Source organism: Carassius auratus, unplaced genomic scaffold (assembly GCF_003368295.1).
Source record: "Carassius auratus strain Wakin unplaced genomic scaffold, ASM336829v1 scaf_tig00002576, whole genome shotgun sequence".
Classification (NCBI taxonomy): domain Eukaryota; kingdom Metazoa; phylum Chordata; class Actinopteri; order Cypriniformes; family Cyprinidae; genus Carassius; species Carassius auratus.
In genome coordinates, this window is record NW_020523459.1 from 791,720 (window position 1) to 811,896 (window position 20,177).

Below are 20,177 nucleotides of genomic sequence, written 5' to 3' on the forward strand. Positions count from 1 at the left end.
GAATCACTTGTGGATTGTTGTGATGTTTTTATCATCTGTTTGCACCCATTCACTGTAGAGGAGCCGTTGGTGAGCAAGTAATGTAATGCTAAATGTCTCATCAAATCAAATGTTTTAGCAAAACAAAGTTACCTATAGAACTATAGAACTGATCACCCTGGCGATGTAATGTCCAACCCCAGGCAGCTGTTTCATTAGTCCTGCTGTGGTCTTTGGCATTTGTCCATCCAGTTCTGATACCACCTAATGCAGGAATCAACATGTATGTTATGCAGGCATGTGCAGATTACATAAATATATGAAAGCAAATATTAAGTAATGCAGAATTTGGATAAATCTTAAATTATTTCTGCATTACAACAGTCTATTTAAACCTACCTTACAGATCCACGACCCAGCCACATTTGGTTCACTTCCTGCAGGGAGACAATAATGCACCGCTGTCAGATGCTCACTATGTCTCTGTCTGTTTATTTCTATGGCTTTAACTATCACCTCCAGTGTCGCTGCAGCAAGTTTTACCACAGTCGGCCATCTCTAAAAATAAAGACACAGAAACAGCATAAAACGTGGCATTCCAGAGGTACTGTGAGGAGTCAGACAGCTCGCCTACCTTCATCCATCTAGTAGTCTATCACTGTGGCAATTTGATTCTGCTGTAACATGAGACCCACACTGAGAATGGCATGAAAAATAAATAAATGAAATAAAAAATATGACAGTCCCCACTTTTTATTTATTTATTTATTTATTTATTATTCTTTGACAACCATAGAAGATAAATGTTCATCTTATACACTTTTTGAAACATTTTATTTCCATGTTTCCCACAAGAGTATGTATGTGTATATATACAGTAGACCTTACCATAAAAGACTCAAACAGTCTGGTGCCTATAGCTCTGCATACATGCTCTTCCACCACTGGATACATGCGCACAAAATGCTAAACAGACATTATACATTAATATCAGATTATCATTGGTCTATTGCTTGCCCAGTATTGCATTTATTTATGGATGATTCAGAATCAGAGTATGTAAGAATAAGCGAGTGAGTGTGGGTATGAGGTGGTTTTAATTGTACCTCCAAAGCCAGGCTGGCTTGTCTCTGGGCATCTACATGTTCCTGGTTCCCCATTGCATAAAGTAAGTGATGGATCACTCTGAGAGAGAGCAGCTCTTTGGATATCTCCTCACTTGTCTGTGCCAGAATGCTGTAACATCATGTCAATATATCGTACATAATAAACACACAGATCAGCATGTCTTATATAATATTTTCCATGCTGTATGTCTTGAATGTATCCATTGTTTGACGTACCTGATGGTTTTTGCAGAAGCTGCTTGCTGGAGAAGCACAGGAAGTTAATCAGTCATTTTGGATCTAACAAAACAATCAAACTGTTTCAGCTGAATTTGAAATACAACACAGGACTATTTATAACTTTTATGTCAGATAAATCAATAACTGAGAAAGATGCAAATTCAAGCCACAATCCATGTTTGTTTCTCATCTCATCTGCATCTGCTTTAAATTATATTACAAAGCCCAAAAGGTAACAATTGGGAGGTTGTCTCCACGCTGCAACGTGATCATAATGCAAAGCAGTATTGTTATTGGAGAACCACTGTTTCAGTTGCAAACAACAAATACCTTGCATGTTACACAAGTTTTGTGCCATGTTTTAATTGAAAAAAGATGAGCAGAAGATCATACCCTCCAGGATTTTTTGTTTGGTGTTTTTCTCTTTAGTTGGTTTGAGAAAAGCCACCAGACCCCTGAGCAGAGCCAGTCTAACCTCTGATTGCATGAGCTCTGTTATCAGTTCTATGGCTGGAAGTGAAAATAAAAGTAGAAATGAAACGGTGGGATTCACAGTAGGGTAAACAAAATGTACACTTGCCGTCTTATTGTACTTCTAAATGCAGGACCTCAGCAGATTCAATAAGGGTTACAATATGCTATGATGGGCTGGACAAAACAAAATTATATACTTTGTAGAATTTATACAAATGTATACAAATTATAAAAAGATTTGATGCAGTGTGACATCCCATACATATTATTTAAAATTATTTAAAAACCATTTTTCTAGTCCTCAAATAATTATTTATTATGAATGCAGTTTTCATGAGCTCATATTATTAGAGATACTATCTGGAATATTTTGTACTTTTTTTTAAATCTATTTGTCATATCACAAGATAATTAAAGTGAGCTGCAAAACAGCCAAAACATAAAATGTTGACCAGGCACATACAATATATACTTTTCCCATACAAATTAATTTAAAATCTTGATGTTTGATACAAAAAAGTAACTTTAATGCAAACTTAAATTCATATACAATGGTACAGATTTTTTTAAAACAATTAAATATTCCTCTGATGCTTATTGTCATCCAGCAAAACAGTATAACTAGGATATGTAAAACAAGCTGCTGTGCTCTTGGTGAAGTGCAGGTCAGCAGGGCGAAAAGACCCTTGTACACCTGATTCTTGTATTTGGGGTTTTCATGGGCTAAAGATTGTAGCAGGGCGGCGGCGGTCTCCTGAGTCCCCTCTGTCTCAGATTTGGCCAAACATTCAGCTACGGCCTTCACACATGTCAATCAGAAAAGAACAGATGGGAGAGCTGAAATCAGTTCATGAGCCAGTATATACTGTATGTGTGTATATAAAGTTGTCAGAGCTTGCCTGTCAAAATTCCCAACCTTCAAAATGGATCCAGGTTAGATCATGCAAGGTTTTAACCTCACAATATTTCATGGAAATGTTGCAAACTGTCATTCCATAATACATCACTGAAAAATGAGCTGGAGCTGTTTCACTTCTTGATTGGTAGTTTGCTGTGTAAGTACCGTAGCTTTCACAGATAAGCTCTTTATATTTTTGGCTAGCATTGGCGATGATCTGGAGCAGACAAAGAGCCTCAGTTTTATCCCCATCTTTGAGTTTGTCTTGTCCTAGAATCTCAAGCAGTGTAAGCACTCCACCCGTCACCAGAAGCTCAATCATGTACTGGTGACTGATCATACAAATTAATAAAATGAAACCATGTTAGGATAGATAGTGTTTCTGTTACGGAATTTTCTAGTGTTTAATTTGCACAAGGACCTTGCGTGCTTGACATCTAGTACTAACATTAATTCACAGCATTCATTTGGTATTTTACCTGCTGTTGGCAGAGAGGAAAACCACCACTGCTCTCAGATGAAAGTCTAGACATGTTCCAAAACATGCAAGGAGGCATACATGGCATGACTGATATCTCTCAGTTAAGTTTTGTAAGTTTTAGTCAGATATTTAGAAGGAATCAATTTTTTTTAGAGCACAGATAAAGCATGACCATATGTGTGAATACATTAGTCTTATCCAAGCAGTGAGCCGAGCAAGAAACAGGCTGGTAACTTGAGCAAACTCAAGCTCCAGTTCAGGACATTTCTTTCCTGTGTTCATGGCCAGAAAGTCACTTAGCATTTGACTGTGCTTGTCTTATTGCCCCGATCCCACTCATGGAGGAAACACATCACCTGAATGATATTCACCTGCTCCTTACTGCTAGACTCAAGCACTTCACAGACTGTGGGAAACAATTAACAATATCAGCTATAGTGTGTTACTAAATGTACTAATATATTAGTGTTGTCCAGCAGAGACTGTCCTTAATAGATCCAGAGCAAAGATTTTAGATATATTTAATAGATTCAGTATGAAATCACAACATATAAAACATTTTGTCAATCAAAATGTGTCATAAAGAGACAAATGTACATTATTTCTAAATGTTTATTTAGATAAGCTTGGTTACTTTTTTTTTTTTACATAAAAACGGACAATAAATGAAGATTTTCAACAAAAACCTCATTTATCTCATATTGTCTGTTTTTCAAATTAACGTTAGAGAGAACGTAGACTTACTTTGCCAGTATCAAAGTGTTGTTTTCCTCGAATTGTGTGGTTGTTTCCCATTTGTTTTATAATGCTCACTCAAAACTGAAACCTATTGACTTAACATTAACAGTTTTACAATCTATATCATATTTGATATGTTCAAGGCATATCACACATGATATATCATGTATATGCTTTGGTTTCTAAATAAACTGTTTACAGGCAAGATTCTCATCCTCACTTCCGCAGGTTTGTTGCCATTTTACTGACGCTTACAGTGTGCGTTTGGTGTGAATCAGTTAGGAGATTATTAACTTTATTTCACTTCACTTTAACATTAAAAGAGTAAACAGATATAGAAAAAAAAGATAATGAAGAAAAGCATGACTGTTGTGTTGCTGTAGTTTCATTTTATTTTATTTAAGCTAACCCAAAATGACAATTTTATATTTGACACAAATTTAGCAACATGAAGGTGCATCCCATTCAGGTGGATACATTTAAACCTGGCTACCTGAGAATCAAACGAGCTGTAGCCTAGGCTATAGCTTAGTTCTCTACAAAGATCATACATGTTAAAAACAATAATTTCTCAACTAATATGCTGATGATAAGCTATTGTCATCAATAATAGCTAACTGAATGCGTTTTTGTTACAGTTTTCTCCCTTCATAATTCAAGGTGCAAACATGCTGGAAAGGGTTAATAGAGATAAGTCTTCAACTGAGATTGAGATATTTTTTACATAAATGCATAGATTTTCTCTCACCCACAGAGAAAAGCTCTATATCACACTCTTTTGAACATAACACCCGTCTTGATTACCCATTTAAGTGAATAGAGTCTGACATGAGAACCAACATCATGATTGCACCGTACAAGGCGGGAAAAAAGGCTTCATGTCTTGTGTTGTCGGGCAAAAAGGTCAAAAGTGCTGTTTATCCTTTCCTAATTCTTGGCATCTTGCACTTTCTCAATTTCCTGTTGAAAAAAAAACCCCAATAACTTATTTACAATAACAATAAATTATTTATTTATTTATGAAATTAATAAAAATTATGCAATCTTTTTACAGAGATAAAATAGTTTTACCTCAATAAGAACACTTTTGAGTTTCTCATAGGCTTCTTCCAGGTCATCATTAATGATTACCATATCAAAAACCCCAGGTTCCTTACCTACAGAGGAGAAAATGGCAAGGGAATAAAGGTTTTCTCCCAAGCACAACCAATTTACTGTAAATATCACTTACTGAGTTCCATGTCAATCCTCGCTGCCTCCAGACGCTTCTGTAGACTGTCCTCGGTCTCTGTTTGTCTGTCTCTCAGACGCTTTTCCTGTAGGAAAATAAACCACCTTCCTGTATTTTATCACAATTTAAAAGCTATATAACTATGAAACTGAAAATGTTTCTATTAACTTACCAGTAACTCCATTGAAGGAGGTTGGATGGAGATATATATGGGGTTCAGATCTGTCTTTTTAATGTTTTTCACTCCTTGTATGTCAACATCCAAGATGCAGATGAGATTTTGTGCCTGAACGTCTTCTATGGATGATTTGCTGCAAGTGACAGTGAATTTAATGAGCAATAACATTTAATATTTTTTTTGGTTATTGACTAGGCTATACACTTATGGACAATCTCAGCCATTTCAAAATGATTACTGTTGGGCATTGGCATGAAGACAAAGAAATAGCATTGAAGTACCTCTCTGCTGAATTAAGGGGATAATCAGAAACCAGATGTCAATTTACAAATAAAATGTACCTGGTTCCATACATGTTCCCAGAAAACTCTGCATTCTCAATGAATTCACCCTTATCGATTCCATCTTGCATCTTCTCTCTGGTGACAAAGTGGTAATCTGGATTGGGGACAGAAATAAATGAAAATGAATCATAAAACCAAGCAAATTGTGACTGTTAACAAGGAAACATTGTAAGCTATTGTCATCAATTGGCCTGAAAGGGTGTTTATTTGAAAGGGTTGAATTATTTTGAAAATATCAAAAGCAAGATCTGTTAAAAAAGAAAAAAAAAGAAAGGGAAAGGAAAGACAATGACTAAGGAATGACTAAATTATTATTACATTTTTATTTGTATTTTTTTATTAACTTTGTGACATTTCAAAATTCTTTCTGCTCAGCAGGGGGCGCCAAATGTTTATTTCAGAAACTCTGCACGAAATTAAAATTGTTGATCTAACTAAATTATACGAAATATGTGAACTAAACTCTAAACTTCTAAAATACAAAAATAGCGGCGTTCACGCATAAAATACTTTAATAATCTCACAAAAAAAGAGTCATTTTCGTAAAGGCACTGCGCGTTGCTGGATTCATACCATTCTGACGGTTTAACTCCACAAACAGCACATCAGAAGGGATCTAAAGAGGGACGGAATGGTTCTGCAGGCAACACAAGACAAACAATTTACAACTACAGGAGGACAAACACTGACATCATCCATGTCAGCACTGCAATGGAGACTCCCATTAGCATAACAACATTTGTCTGTGGGAAAACATCATAAGGATTACAAAACAATTAAATAAGCAATTAAATAAGCTGGTTTAGATGCAGTATTTCCCGTTCCACCTTAAATGTCTCAAATAAACCTGTATTTCTTTCCCATAGATTATTTTTTTGTTTGTTTCAACTGTTGGTTTTTAGTTTTGAATTTGTGTAAAAATGTGCAGACATCCTAAAGCTTATTTTGACCCTTGTTTAGGAAACTGCTATATAAGATTGTTCATCAAAATAAATTGTGATATTAATGATTTCTTCTCTGAGTATCTGTGCTGTGGTGGGGACGTAATGGCAAGAGTTCACATCACATGGAAAACCTAGGGATCACAGGGGGGCTATTTTCAAAGGCTTTTTACTCCAAAGTGCACACTGGCATTCATGTCAGAGAGGACATGTGATGTCCACAATCATATCTTTATCATTTTGGCCTGAAATTTAATTTGTGTACAATGTTTTACATTTTAGAAAGATGAAAGTAACCCCCATTACTCTCTCGTCACATTAGATATGCCAATAATCAGTAACAACCATCAATAATGGAAACCAAATCTACACCTTTAGATGTCTCAGAGGACAGGACGTCTGCTACAGGAAGTAATGTAGCCCCCAGAAGCATTGGGAGACAATTCAGCCCTATAGAGAAAACAACAAAGGCACATTGGGGAATAAAAAGAGAAATTTACCCCTATGAAATGTGTTGAAATGAATCTAAACAGTTCACTTGGGAGTAAGAAGCAGCAAAGAAGAAAGTTATGGACAGGTATGGTGGAGGGGCTTTCAAACATAATGGGAGGAGGTGGAAAAACCTTTTTTCAATGCTCAGATGGCTTGTTTTGTTTTCTTTTTTTTTACCTTAGTTTTTTAGTATATTTCTAAACTCATATCTAAGATCATTTGCTTTGCTGATAAAGCAAGCCTCTTAATTATTGTGAAGTGGGACATTCTGCCCTACCTTTTCCATTTTCCTCTCCTGGCCGAGGATTTCTGGTGGTGTCTGCAGAAGGAAAGAGATCAAACTATTCATACAGCATTCCTGGCATTTGGTTGCTTGTCTTGTGTCTTGTATTTGTCTGGAATGCTACATACGGGAGACGCTGAATCCAAAAACCCCTTCATATTCTTTCATGAGTCTCTTCAACAGGGTACTTTTCCCAGCTCCTGATGGGCCACTCAGAACTACAGGCCTGGGTCCTGACATTACCCTGAGACAATCAAAACAGGTGCATTTGTTTTGTTAAAGTGTATGTGAGATGTTTAAGGTTTATTGGTGAATAAATCCACAAACCAATGCAACACCTTTTTTTAATGAGTTGCAGGTCTGTTCTAATAGGGTTGTAGGTAGCTGGGAAATGTTTTACATGTACAGTAAAAACAGTAATATTTTGAAATATTTTGACAATTTAATATAAATTATGCTGATTAATATTTGTATGGATTTTTTTTCAGGATTCTTTGATAAATAAAAGTTCACAAGAACAGTACTTAATTAATTGTAATATGTCACATTTGTTCAATTTAATACATCCTTTCTGAATAAAAGGTAGTGTAATTAAATGCAGCTAGGACAGCTAAATAAAAAAACATTTCAACTTTTAGAAAGCAGGTGGAATGCTTCCCATATCTTTAGACTACACATTAAATATAGGTTTGCTTGCAATGAGGACGAGACCATAAAACCATAACAATTCAAGAGAGATTTAGAGCTTGATAAACCTTCCATATTGAACATGGATTAGGTCAAGTAGGAAGCTTTGGTCTTGGTGTCCAGCTGAAAGAGAGAGAGAGAGAGAGAGAGAGAGAGCTATAGAGGAGCTGACATGGACAGACACTTGAGCCCGTTGCATGCCTGCGTCTCTCCAATAGAGAAGCTCAGGAACTAATCCACTGATCCGGGTGATTAGTGATTTTGTTTTGAGGTCTGTGGACCGGGTCTTGTAATAATGAACAGGGCACCTATTTCCTGACTAAGAAACTGTATTTATTTTTTATTATTATTATAAATTTATTTTTGTCAAAGTAACTTTAATGTGTTGATCTAAATGGCTCAGAACATATAAAAAAAATATTCTGTGAAGTTTTATAAATTAAATTTATTGAAGAGTCTGTCTCTTTCACTAATGCAATTTAGCAAAGCATTTACATGATTTACATGACAGCTAAGGATTTACGTGTTCATGTAAAGTGCCATGGAAATATCTTAATGAAGTCAGGTGAGGACGGTGAAGAGGATTACCCAGCATGTAAGCCAAATGACAGAGGCCCAGTGACCTGATGCCTATCTTAATGTTTTCTACAACGTCTCTCTGGAATCATGTTTGGTTAATTTTTAGGGACTCTGCTGGAGACAAGACCAACCAACTTGACCAACAATCTGATCAGGGAAAAAATGTAATGTGTGCAGATATGTGTCCATTATTCTTTTTAGATTGATCACATTTCATCTATGTTTAATGACAGACCCTTCTTATCATGAGACAGTCTTGCCTAGTTCCAACATGACAATAAGCCATAAATTTGACCTATAATTTTTGAACACCAGAAAAAAATCAAAGACGGCTCTTACCTTGTCTGTGCAGGTTAGATGGCGAAGTGAGTGTGTGTGTGTGTGTGTGTGTGTGTGTTTCTAACTCAATGACACAGCTTACTGCCAGTGACAATTACCACCTCCTCCGTTTACTCAGCCAATCAAATTGCTGGCTGCGTGTATCTGTTGTTATGACAGAGATAAGTAGTTACTAATCATAATCAAATTTTGAAAAGCCATAATCAATTGTTTTTCTTGAGAAATATTGGTGAAAATGTTCAAAGGCTTTTTGTAGTCTAGACTTGTGTGTCTATATTAACTGCCAGCCTGAAAAAATTCAATATATAACTAAATATATATCTATAAGCTAAATATCTATAACTATATACTGTTTATATATATATACCTACAGCATATAACTCAAATGTGAGACAACTAGCCCCAGTCTATCCTGAAATGCATTGTAAATCATCTAAATAGGGCAAAACTCTAACAATATAATATTTTTTGTCAATTATAAATAACGCTCAAACTATGCTACAAAACTGTATATGCATATATTTTCAAGCAATATGGAGTTTTACTAAACTAAAATTCACTATCAAAATTGAGTACTGATACCTATATAAAATACTTAGATACAATGTGCTAAATAATAATTATTAACATGATATTATTGATATTAAATTATCATACAATATCATACAATTCATAGTCAGATAAAAATGTTATTTAAAAATGTATTTGGGAGACAAATGTTATTTAAAAAAAATTATTTAAAGGCTCTGAGAAATTAACAAATAGATTCACAGATCCGAATCAAACAATAATAATTTTGTCAAATAAAGTTTCAAATTTGTCTCTAAAAATCTCGATAGAGTGTCCAAAAAGTTTGGTCTGCTAAGATATCCCCTGCAAATTGTCCAAATTTTTTTATTTAATTAGGGTTGCTGGGGCTGGAAGTCTAAATGAAAATTTTGGTCACATTTAGGAGTAAAATACACTGAGAGTAGTACAGCAGTTCCTTCCTTTTACATTAGACACAAGGCGAGGCTAATCCAAAGCTAACCTAAATTCACACAGACGAGTGTCTGTATAGCGCTGCTAATTAGAGATATGTCAGGACATCAGCCTCAGACATCCTTTTATCAGGTCATTCATTACAGTCATCTGTTAGAATGGCTGAAACAAACTGTGGTGTTAAAAGATACTTGTGATGCAATAAACAAACTGAAAAGAAAGAGGAAATTCTGATTATTTATTGTACTGTACCTGCTACTTTCTCAGCTCAAACAATAGAGGTACAGGTAATGTCAGCGACATAGGTTTGATACCCAGGGAATACAGTACATTAACTGATGAAATATATGCAATGTAAGTATTGTAGCTTTAGATAAAATGTCAGTAAAATGCATAAATGCACTTCCAAATGGGTCCAGCTTCACATTAGGAGCATGGTGATGGTGCCTTGGTGCTGAAAACTATTTTAAGGCTGACAATGACATTTGATAGACAACAACTTTAGATTTTTTTATTTTTTTTTTAGCAAAGAAAAACAGATGGGTCTGTACAAAATGCATCATCATAAAACAAAGCTGGTTTTGTGTTTCTTTCTATTTTAGTTCTATCAAAAGTGCTTCACGATCTTGACTAGAGTAACAAAACTATTGCTAAAATACCACAAAGGAAATTGAATTCCTTTTCTGTTAGTTCTGAGCTTAGTTCCTTGAGTCATAATGTCATAGAGTGACTCAGTGTTAACAGACCTTTATTCTGCTTGGCAGTGGAGAGGAGTAAAGGCTAAGCAGAGATCAACCTCAGCGTCCATATCCTGCATTTAGATTCAATTCCACCTGCTAAGGAAGGGGAAGCACGTGTTCTTCGATGCAGCTCTGCTGTACAGTACATATCAATACAATAACCTGTCAATCATTCATTCATTCATTACAGGAAAGTAGACAATTACATCTGCACAGAATCTTAAAAGTTGAAGTAGAAGAGCAAAAAAAAGTCCAAAATATACAGGGAACTACTTCAACTCAGAATATCTGTTGATGAACCTATTTTTATTTATGCGTGAACTGTTTGATAAAATTATCACTTTTTTGAATCTACAAACCTTGTGAGAATGGCTTTGTAATTTTGCATCATATTCAGTCTCCTGTCTTTGAGATTTTACGCATGGTAAGCATAAGGGGATAATGAAACAAAAAAAAAAAATCATGATATAAACAATTACACTACGGTATACCACCTGTGTAACAGCTGAAATGATCATTTATCTTAAACCATATTTAAAGAATCCCATTCAATATTAAATTACAGTTTCATAAGGATGAAATTTTCACATTCTACACAAAACAGTTTATGAATGATTTAGAAGTTGCCATTTCAGATATCAGCACTGCTAGATCCAAATGAGAAAAGAACTCTTCAGTGTAAACATTCACAAAACTGTTTGACAGATTGCTTTAGAACTTTCTCAATGAGAATAACTTAATATTTTATAAAACAAGATTTTATACATAGAAGCATTTTGTGATCAGTTTTACTGTCCTTACAATATTGTTACGGCAGATTTGTACTTTAAAAATTTACCATCTCATTAAGAAATGAACACAGTGGTCTTCATGTAACTGGGTTGCATTCTGAAAGAACCTTTTGGGCAATGACTCTGTTAGGCAAGACGTCCTCTAAGTTTTGCATCAGCCCAGAAAGGTTCCCCTCAGTAGAAGTGATCCGTTTGTGTAGAGTGCAAACAGGCAGATGACAGCACAGCTGTAACTCTTCACAAATACACTCGTCTCAGGTCCCCGGGTGAGGTGATAGTGTTGCACTGTGGACACAGTTTCTTAGCTCCCTGCAGGAATGAGGGACCAATCAAGATCATTTAACAGTCAAAAATAACATAAAGATTACACTTGTTGAAGTCACTTTTGTTAAGTACAGTATGATACATGTTCATCTCACCAAGGTGCGAAGCCAGCATTCCTCACAGTGGACATGCCAGCACTGGATGGAGGTCAGAGGTACTGTGTAGGAGTCCTGAAAAAGTATATTTACACAATAAAATTACATGCATAAGAAAAACTTATTTTTCTGTTTTCATCATTGATAATAATAAGACACCCTTATTTAGCACCAAATGAGCATATTGTAATGATTTCTGAAGAAGCATGTGACACCGAAGACTAGAGTAAATGCTGCTTAAATTCAGCATTGTGTCATTGTGTTTTTAAAAATCATTTTTGAATAAATATGCATGGTCAAGCTTACCATGCAGATAAGACACTTGAACCTGTCCCCTCGTGTGAGCTGCTTCTCCAGATCTCTGATCCGTGTTTTCAGGACCTCCAGCGTACTGAGGGAGGGGTCCTCCGATAAGCTAAATGAAACAAAGAACAAATCCATCAGAGATTGATTAGAGAGTAACTGCATACTGAGGGGTTTGTCGCTGAAGACCATGTTATGAATTCTAAATTACACATGAATGGTTATCAGACAGATTGCATCATTAATTGAGGTGGATTCAGAAGCAAATTCAACACTGTAATACATGAGAGTCTGCATTGCTATTGTGATGCCATAATGAACACTAAAAACAAAGAGCATACACTGACTGCATATATCTATGTTCAAGTAAATGGATGTGAAATGTTTTTGGGTAGCCACAAGAAATAATCAAAGAAAAGACAAAAATAAAAGACATTTGTAGTAATTATACAATTCCAAAAACTTTTAGTGTGGGTAAAAACAGCTAGGATGGCCCCTTGTATCAGCCCTTCCTACAGCAGGTGAGCGACAGTCATGTCACTGCAGTGTGCAAACATTGCATCAGTGTGATTGCTTTATTACTTTTACTCTCACGGATGTTTTCCTGGACTGTGCCCAGCCGGTGGAATGACGTCCCAATCTCAATTCAAACAGCTGAGTCTTTAGTCAATTTCAAAAAACATCTAAAGACGCATCTTTCTCGCTAAGCACTTGACCAACTAAAACTAGCACTTACCTTTTCTTTTCTATTCTTAATTAAAAAAAAACAGCTGTGTACTGCGCTAGACTAACTGAGACTGAGTCATGGCACTTGCATACTGTTGTTGTTCTCTCGCTGGTCTGATTGCTTCTATTGTTTTCATTTGTGAGTCGCTTTGAATAAAAGCGTCTGCAAATTGATTAAATGTTAATGTAAATGTAGTGTCTCCACACAGGGCTGGGCGGCAAGCCCCACAGCATACTGTCATTTGTCAGGAACAGTCCTCCTTCTCGCCTCGCTAACCCTTCCTCTCTCAAGTGTTTCCACTTCACCACAATTAAATAACACTCGCTCAGAGCACCCTAATCCCTGGTAGGAACATCCTGGCCAAGGCATCCCCATTTAATCAGCTCTCAGGAATTGAACTATGAAAGCAGGGGTGTTTAAGTGATCCATCAAAAATGCCTCATGTAATAGCCTCCAAATATAAGAATAATGAATGCTGGGTTTTCTTTTGTAGCTGTCTAATGGAAATATGAAATAACTGCCCTTGTCCTCAGGCTTAATACCTATTGGAGAGTGGTGACGGATCCGGTACAAAAATACGCAGAAAAATAGAAATCCTACACAAGTGCATACCTTATATGTTTAAATATTCATTATAATAGTATGATATATTTAACACACACACACACACACATATAGATATATATAGATATATATATAGTATATAGTAGTAATATATTAAAATGATATGAAATGTTAGAATTTGCTAGCCAATCATCTATATAATATAATATATAATATAATATAATATAATATAATATAATATAATATAATATAATATAATATAATGGTAAATGGACTGCATTTATATAGCGCTTTCAACAGACCACATGGCCATCCAAAGCGCTTTACAATTTGCCTCACATTCACCCATCCACTCACTCATTCACACACCGACGGCGGTGTCTGCCATACAAGGCGCCATCCAGCTCGTCGGGAGCAGCTGGGGTTAGGTGTCTTGCTCAAGGACACCTCGACACTTGGTCAGGTGGAGCCGGGGATCGAACCACCAACCTTCCGGTTTGTAGACAACCTACATGAACCACTGAGCCACTGCCGCCCCATAATAACATTTACATTTTTGTTTGTGTGTGATAGAGAGAGAGAGAGAAGGCTTGTTATTTTGATAGTGATGATGCAACTTCCCTAATCTGTGGGTGGACATGTAAATACCTACAAATCACATAATACATTTAGAATAATTACATTTAGAAAAAGTATTTCATTGTTTCTCTGCAGTCGGACACTCCTTGACTGAAAAATGGATCAATCATGCGTATTAATGATTCATTCCAAAACATAAGTCAAACACACTCCAGTGGACCTGCCAAAATGTAGCCCCGCTGAGAAAGAACTGATTTGTGTGACTTTTATTGAATGGGTCAGCCATATATAATTCCTCATGTGTCCCTGCAAACTTGATCTCAGTTGCACGATTAGTAATGCATTAAACTATCTCCCAGTGCACAAAAAAGGTTAAAACTTCCCAACAAGATTTAAGAAGAGCTGTATCATGATCATGAAGAGATCTCTTCCAAGAAAATGACATGGATGTTGGAGAGGAGAAGGACGAAGGAGATTGGGTGGAGGCACTTGAATCTTAACCTACATGTATCTCACATATGAGCATCACAGCTAATAGTGTCTGGAATACATGCACAAATCACAAACCACTGCTCGATTAGGATATAATAAATATCAATTAGGATTGATTTAAAAAATTGCCATTTCAATAGCTTTGTAATGTCAGTTTTGTAATGAGCAAAAGTTTTATGACGTATTAATGTATTAAAAATTGTGCATTAACGTCACAATCAAACAGAAGTAGGGACAAATCCTTTCTTTGTATTCTGATTTTAAAAATTACAAAATGGGACACTTTTTATTATGGATGGTTGCTCTTTATTTGACGTATTTTGGACTATTGAAAAATAACACCCATTCACTTCCATAAAAAAGCTTGAAAGAGCCCTGACATTTTTTATATAACTCCGATTTGATTTGTCTGAAAGAAGAAAGTCATATACCCATACAATGGCTTGAGGGTGAGTAAATTATAGGGTGATTTTTGGGTAACTTATCCTATTAAGGTATACTTACATCTCTAACTCGCTGTTCTTACAGGTTGTAGGAGATGTTGTGCTTCTATTGTTGTCAAACTCTCCATTGCTTGTCGTAGGAGTTTCTGCAGACATAGTACAGCATTATGAATAATTTGATTTATGCAAAAGAGCACATGCACTATGTATGTATATACATACAATATACACAGTATAGCATATATGTGTACTGTTGTACTGGTAGATGTTTGTGTGTGTGTGTGTGTGTGTGTATAAACTAACTACATTAAACATTTACTAAACTAACATCTCTAAAAATCTTTTTGCTCACCTGAGTTTGCCAACTTGGTTTGGTTTGGAGATAACCTGCTAGTTGTGTCATCACTTTTAAAGCAAAACAAAATAACAGTATTAATAAAGTAGCGTATTAGCCCTAATAATAAAACTTATATGCTTTGTGTGTGCATACTTTAAAACAGCTCCTCTTAACGCCGGCCTCTCCTCTGCATCTCTGGGTTCATTTCCTGAACAGGGAATCACATCTGCCTCTGTGTATCTGAGATCATTTGCTGAGGAAACATTTCTTACTATCAATAATGCTTTCATGAAAGAACAAAAGATCAGTGCACATACTTGCTATGCCATAAACTGTGCTGACTGACAGCAAAAACAAGGATACTGTGCTTTTCCATATTCCAAAGTATCATCACCGTCCACATCCAGATCTGCATCACTGTCCTGATGTTCTTTCAATGTGCTGCTCACCAAACCTTAAGACATTTGACATGAGGATTCATTCAATGACAAAAAGAAAAAAAGCTTTACAGAACAAGAGTGCCAAAGGAATAGAGAGTGTGAAATTCAAAAAATAGGTTGAGATACAAATGCACTCTACTGATGAACTGCAAAGTGCTAATAAAATCAAAGTGCTTTTAAGGACACGGGGTCTGGATGACCTCTGAGTCCTTTGTGATCGGCTCCGTCTCTGTTTTTGACCCCTGTGCTTTTACAGTAATCTCCTTCTCATGAGGTTAACATCATTACCATTATCTCACGTGTCTGTTGTGAACTAATCACTCTCTTTCTCTCTCTCTTAAACACACACACACACACACACACACAAGCTCTGTTGCAAAACTAAGTGAGCTTGCTGTTTAGATAATACATAGGCATTCAGTTAAGCTCATAAGCAACTGATTTGGGAACAGTGTGCATTGGCATTAACTCTACAAATAGACTTGGCTTTTGCATTTGATTTTAATAGACTATTAATATATTTAGCATAATGCTATAAGCTTACATAAAAACTAATACATAGTTAAATGTATTATTTATACATATAACTATATATATATATATATATATATATATATATATATATATACACAGTATATATATATATATATATATATATATATATATATATATATATATATATATATATATATATATATATATATATATACAGTATACAGTATGTATATATATATATATATATATATATATATATATATATATATATATACAGTATACAGTATACAGTATACAGTATGTATATATGCATATATGCCTAACCTGATTTTACCAAGTGAGACATGTTCCTGGGACAACATCGTTGTTGACCCTGGAACAACATTGTGATTAACCAATCAGATTTGAAGAACCAGTTTATAGATTTTGTGAAGTTTATGCTTAAAATCAGTGTTTGTTGCTTGTACATCAGTGTCATTCATCTATCATTTCCTCTGATTTTAGGGATTACTCATGGTTAAGGTTAGGTTTAGGTGTAGGGATATGGTTAAGAATATATTTTTGGAGTAAAATGTTGTTCCAGGGTCAACAAAATATGTTGACCTAGGAACACATCGGACTTGGCAAAATCAGGACGTGCTATATATATATATATATATATATATATAAATAATAAATATATATAGTCTTGTTTCAGTCTTTCTACTTCAAATTTCAAATTTAATTTAATAAATGTTTTACTTGACTAATTTCTTTGTGGAATTTACTAGCAATTTCTGAATAAAAATAGTTTTGAAGTAAATACTACACTTTTTTCAGTGTAGCATACTTAGAAGTTTGATTAAATAATCAGTTTTTAGCTGAACTTACTGTTCATAGATACATTTCAGTATTGCAATTAATTATTTATTTTTCAACATTTCTTTTTTTTTCACTGAATTTGTCTGTAGACAGTTTTGTAGGTTTTTGGACACAACAACTGTTTTCAAATGTCTTTTTTGTTACACATTACGATTTCTTAAGATATTTGTTTTTTTAATCTGATACCTGAGTCCAATCTGACAATTTATACTGTAAATATGGATTGATTTATATGGATGTATTTGGTGTGTAGTTAAATTAATGTGAAGTGTTTGTGTTTTGTACCGCTGAAGCCTCTGAGAACAGAAACCATCTGTACTCTTCTCTGTTCGGCCCATTCGAAATCCCTCCCGGCTGTCAGCACAGAGCCATCATCAACAACACACACACTGTCTCTCTGTAGAAAACACACACATATCAGTATCTCTGGTGAAAATGTCTGCATCCGCCTCAAGACAACAATTTAATTTGCTACCTTCCCACAGCTGAAAGGATCAGAAAATAAAAAGAAACAAATATTTCACATGCAGGTTTATAGTTTGTCTGATCCTTCTTGCCACATCTATCTGTCTTATACATCATATCTCATACTGCTTGTCAGTACAGACATCTCAAACGGTCTGTGATCTGTCAGTGAAAGCAGATCCAGAGAAGATACAGTCTAAAGGGGAAGGACGGTTCATTGTTTTGAATGAAACCTTTAAACATATGCACAATTAGAAATTAGCTGCATTTTCATCATACCTGATCTTCCTCTGCTTTCCGTCTTTTCAGTTTCCCAGTTCGTGCTGTAAAAATAAAAAAGAAGAAAAACAACGAAACAATGAAACAAAACAGCTGAAAAGTTTGAAAACTTTTCACATTTCATTCATATGCAGCATAAATGCATTCGATTTTTCTCCAGTGGAAGTTTAATGATGGAAATATATACAATCTCAAGCTTACATAAACTGATAAGACAGAAAGGCCTCTGTGTCCTGCAAAATATAAATAAATGGCATGGGAATTTGCCTGATATGTTTATCGTATTATAAAATTAAGACAAATAAAAGATTTCCAGAATTCTCTGCATCTCCTTCTCTTGAACACACACACAGAAGAAGTAAAATTTAGCATAGTTTAGCTCCTAATGATGTTACGGGACATTAATCTTTAGGAGCATCAGTTCATAATATAGTCAAATTAGACTATAAAAACAGAGATGAAGCTGTTACATGATAGAGTACCAATATTTCACAGTACGGAGATTCAATACTCTGTGTATTTCTGTGCCAAGGGCATAATATTACATTAAACACTATAGAAAATTCACTCTCTCATTCTATATTTTCACTATTTTTTTAACACTTACATCTGCAGAAAATGATTCTAGAGTCATTTTCTCCTTTTAGATTATTTTAAGTAACTGCTGATAGGTATTCTAGATAAATCCTCTTTAAATACCTAATTTTACTAAATAAAATTAAGTGTTGGTTGTTATGTGCCATGTGTGGAGAACAGCTTACCAGACAGTGGGCAAGAGGAAACATGTGGGAATCCACAGTCAGGCCAATCATGAACAGATTTCACTTTCTGTTTGGCGTAGCACCTGCACCAGCAGAGCTCCTTAACTGTTAACATATCAAAAGGTTAAAGGTTAATAATCTGCTCTGCTCGTGAGGGTGCTAGGTCAAATGGCAAGGGTGGGGCTTTAACTGGGACTGTTCAAACTGTAAGGGAAAGTATACCAGTACTGTCTTATTTATAATAATGACTAAATATCAGTTTCAAAGATCAAATAATGTCTTAAGGAATAAAACACATGTTTGTTTTAATCATTAGGAGATTCGTTAATTTGGTCAGATCCAAGCTCTCAATGAATGCTTATGACCCTCCATAGGAAATGACTGAATGAAAAAACTGAGAAATACAGTACATGGAGAATATTTTGAGATACTGAAAGTCATTGACAACATACCACTGAGTCTTGTTTGCCTGTTTGCTCGTACTCGCAAAAATGTCTGAAATGAAAAAGAGAAGAACAAAAGGGACTCTTCAAAACCCATTATTACACTTTTTCAATTTTTTTTTTTTTTTTTTGAATGGGCCTTTCGTTCTTAGAATGTTGACATTTTTATTTCACAGTTGAAATGTTTTGATGCTAATGACTTGCAAATCGGTGGGACTATACACTGCAAACATAAAATATAAAGACCAATTTATACTATGGAATATATATATATATATATATATATATATATATATATATATATATATATATATATATATATATATATTTATATATATATATATATAAAGTGTGATATTCTAAGGACAGAATTATCTGTAAAATAATAAGTGATTTTTATAAATAAATTATAAAACTATTATGTGATCAACATATACTTTATTAGTTTTTATTATTCCACTCGCTATTAAATTGTTAAAATTATGGGGTTTTTTTTTAGAAACATTTTAAATTATATATAAATATGTATATTTTTTATTTTATTTCTTATAAACTAAATAATACATTTGTCAATAATTAGAAATCAGAATGAAATTGCAATGTTAATATTTAGCACACACTGCCTTTAAGAACATAAATACACATATTTTAATTACATTAACGTCCAGTAGATGGCAGCACTATACTGAGATATGTAGTTTAGGAGAGGATTCACAAATTCTGTGTGATTCCACCTGTAATTGTTAAAAGTTTAATATGCTCCACAAGAGACATGCAAGCTAATGCAGCTAGATGTATATAATATGTATTTTGTGCTCACCTGGTACCTGTCCGAGTGCACAGCCTCATCTCCGGGACGTGGAGAGGAGGCAGAGGAGGAACCCTCTCTCTTTATATGCAATGAGAACAGAGACTGAGAGAGGTAGAGTGGTTATTATTGCCTGTAGACATAGATAAATTGTATATAACAAGTGTGGATAGTGGATAGTATGTACCTTAGGCACACCAACAGAAAGACACTCCTTTTGAGCGGGAACCTGACTGTAAACAGAAGAGAGTGTTATTAA

At 34.9% G+C, this 20,177-nt stretch overlaps 2 protein-coding genes and 1 pseudogene across 3 annotated transcripts in view; all 3 read right to left on the minus strand.

The window, feature by feature from the left end:
• Nucleotides 1-194: 194 nt before the first annotated feature.
• Nucleotides 195-4,796, minus strand: LOC113069833 (armadillo-like helical domain containing protein 1; annotated as a pseudogene).
• Nucleotides 4,295-9,051, minus strand: LOC113069825 (guanylate kinase-like). Of its 2 annotated transcripts, XM_026242879.1 has the most exons (9): nucleotides 8,991-9,051; nucleotides 7,514-7,629; nucleotides 7,380-7,421; nucleotides 6,983-7,060; nucleotides 5,667-5,763; nucleotides 5,320-5,458; nucleotides 5,148-5,232; nucleotides 4,988-5,073; nucleotides 4,295-4,876 (listed from the first exon to the last, which is right to left on the minus strand). In XM_026242879.1, the coding sequence occupies exons 2-9, from the start codon at nucleotides 7,623-7,625 to the stop codon at nucleotides 4,844-4,846; spliced, it is 672 nt and encodes a 223-aa protein (XP_026098664.1). In that variant the 5' UTR covers nucleotides 7,626-7,629; nucleotides 8,991-9,051; the 3' UTR covers nucleotides 4,295-4,843. The 2 variants fall into 2 exon arrangements, with proteins under 2 accessions (XP_026098664.1, XP_026098665.1); XM_026242880.1 differs by lacking the exon at nucleotides 6,983-7,060.
• A 1,476-nt stretch (nucleotides 9,052-10,527) lies between these two features.
• The window catches only part of LOC113069874 (E3 ubiquitin-protein ligase RNF220-like), a 40,442-nt gene continuing 30,792 nt past the window's right edge, over nucleotides 10,528-20,177 (minus strand). Inside the window, exons 3-15 of the mRNA XM_026242969.1 lie at nucleotides 20,106-20,151; nucleotides 19,931-20,023; nucleotides 19,120-19,162; nucleotides 18,668-18,772; nucleotides 17,907-17,950; nucleotides 17,448-17,559; nucleotides 15,730-15,820; nucleotides 15,520-15,606; nucleotides 15,382-15,434; nucleotides 15,091-15,175; nucleotides 12,228-12,336; nucleotides 11,922-11,996; nucleotides 10,528-11,811 (exon numbers count right to left, since the gene is read on the minus strand). Coding sequence (XP_026098754.1) covers nucleotides 11,740-11,811; nucleotides 11,922-11,996; nucleotides 12,228-12,336; nucleotides 15,091-15,175; nucleotides 15,382-15,434; nucleotides 15,520-15,606; nucleotides 15,730-15,820; nucleotides 17,448-17,559; nucleotides 17,907-17,950; nucleotides 18,668-18,772; nucleotides 19,120-19,162; nucleotides 19,931-20,023; nucleotides 20,106-20,151 — 1,015 coding nt within the window. The 3' untranslated portion in view covers nucleotides 10,528-11,739. The remainder of the gene's footprint in view (nucleotides 11,812-11,921; nucleotides 11,997-12,227; nucleotides 12,337-15,090; nucleotides 15,176-15,381; nucleotides 15,435-15,519; nucleotides 15,607-15,729; nucleotides 15,821-17,447; nucleotides 17,560-17,906; nucleotides 17,951-18,667; nucleotides 18,773-19,119; nucleotides 19,163-19,930; nucleotides 20,024-20,105; nucleotides 20,152-20,177) is intronic.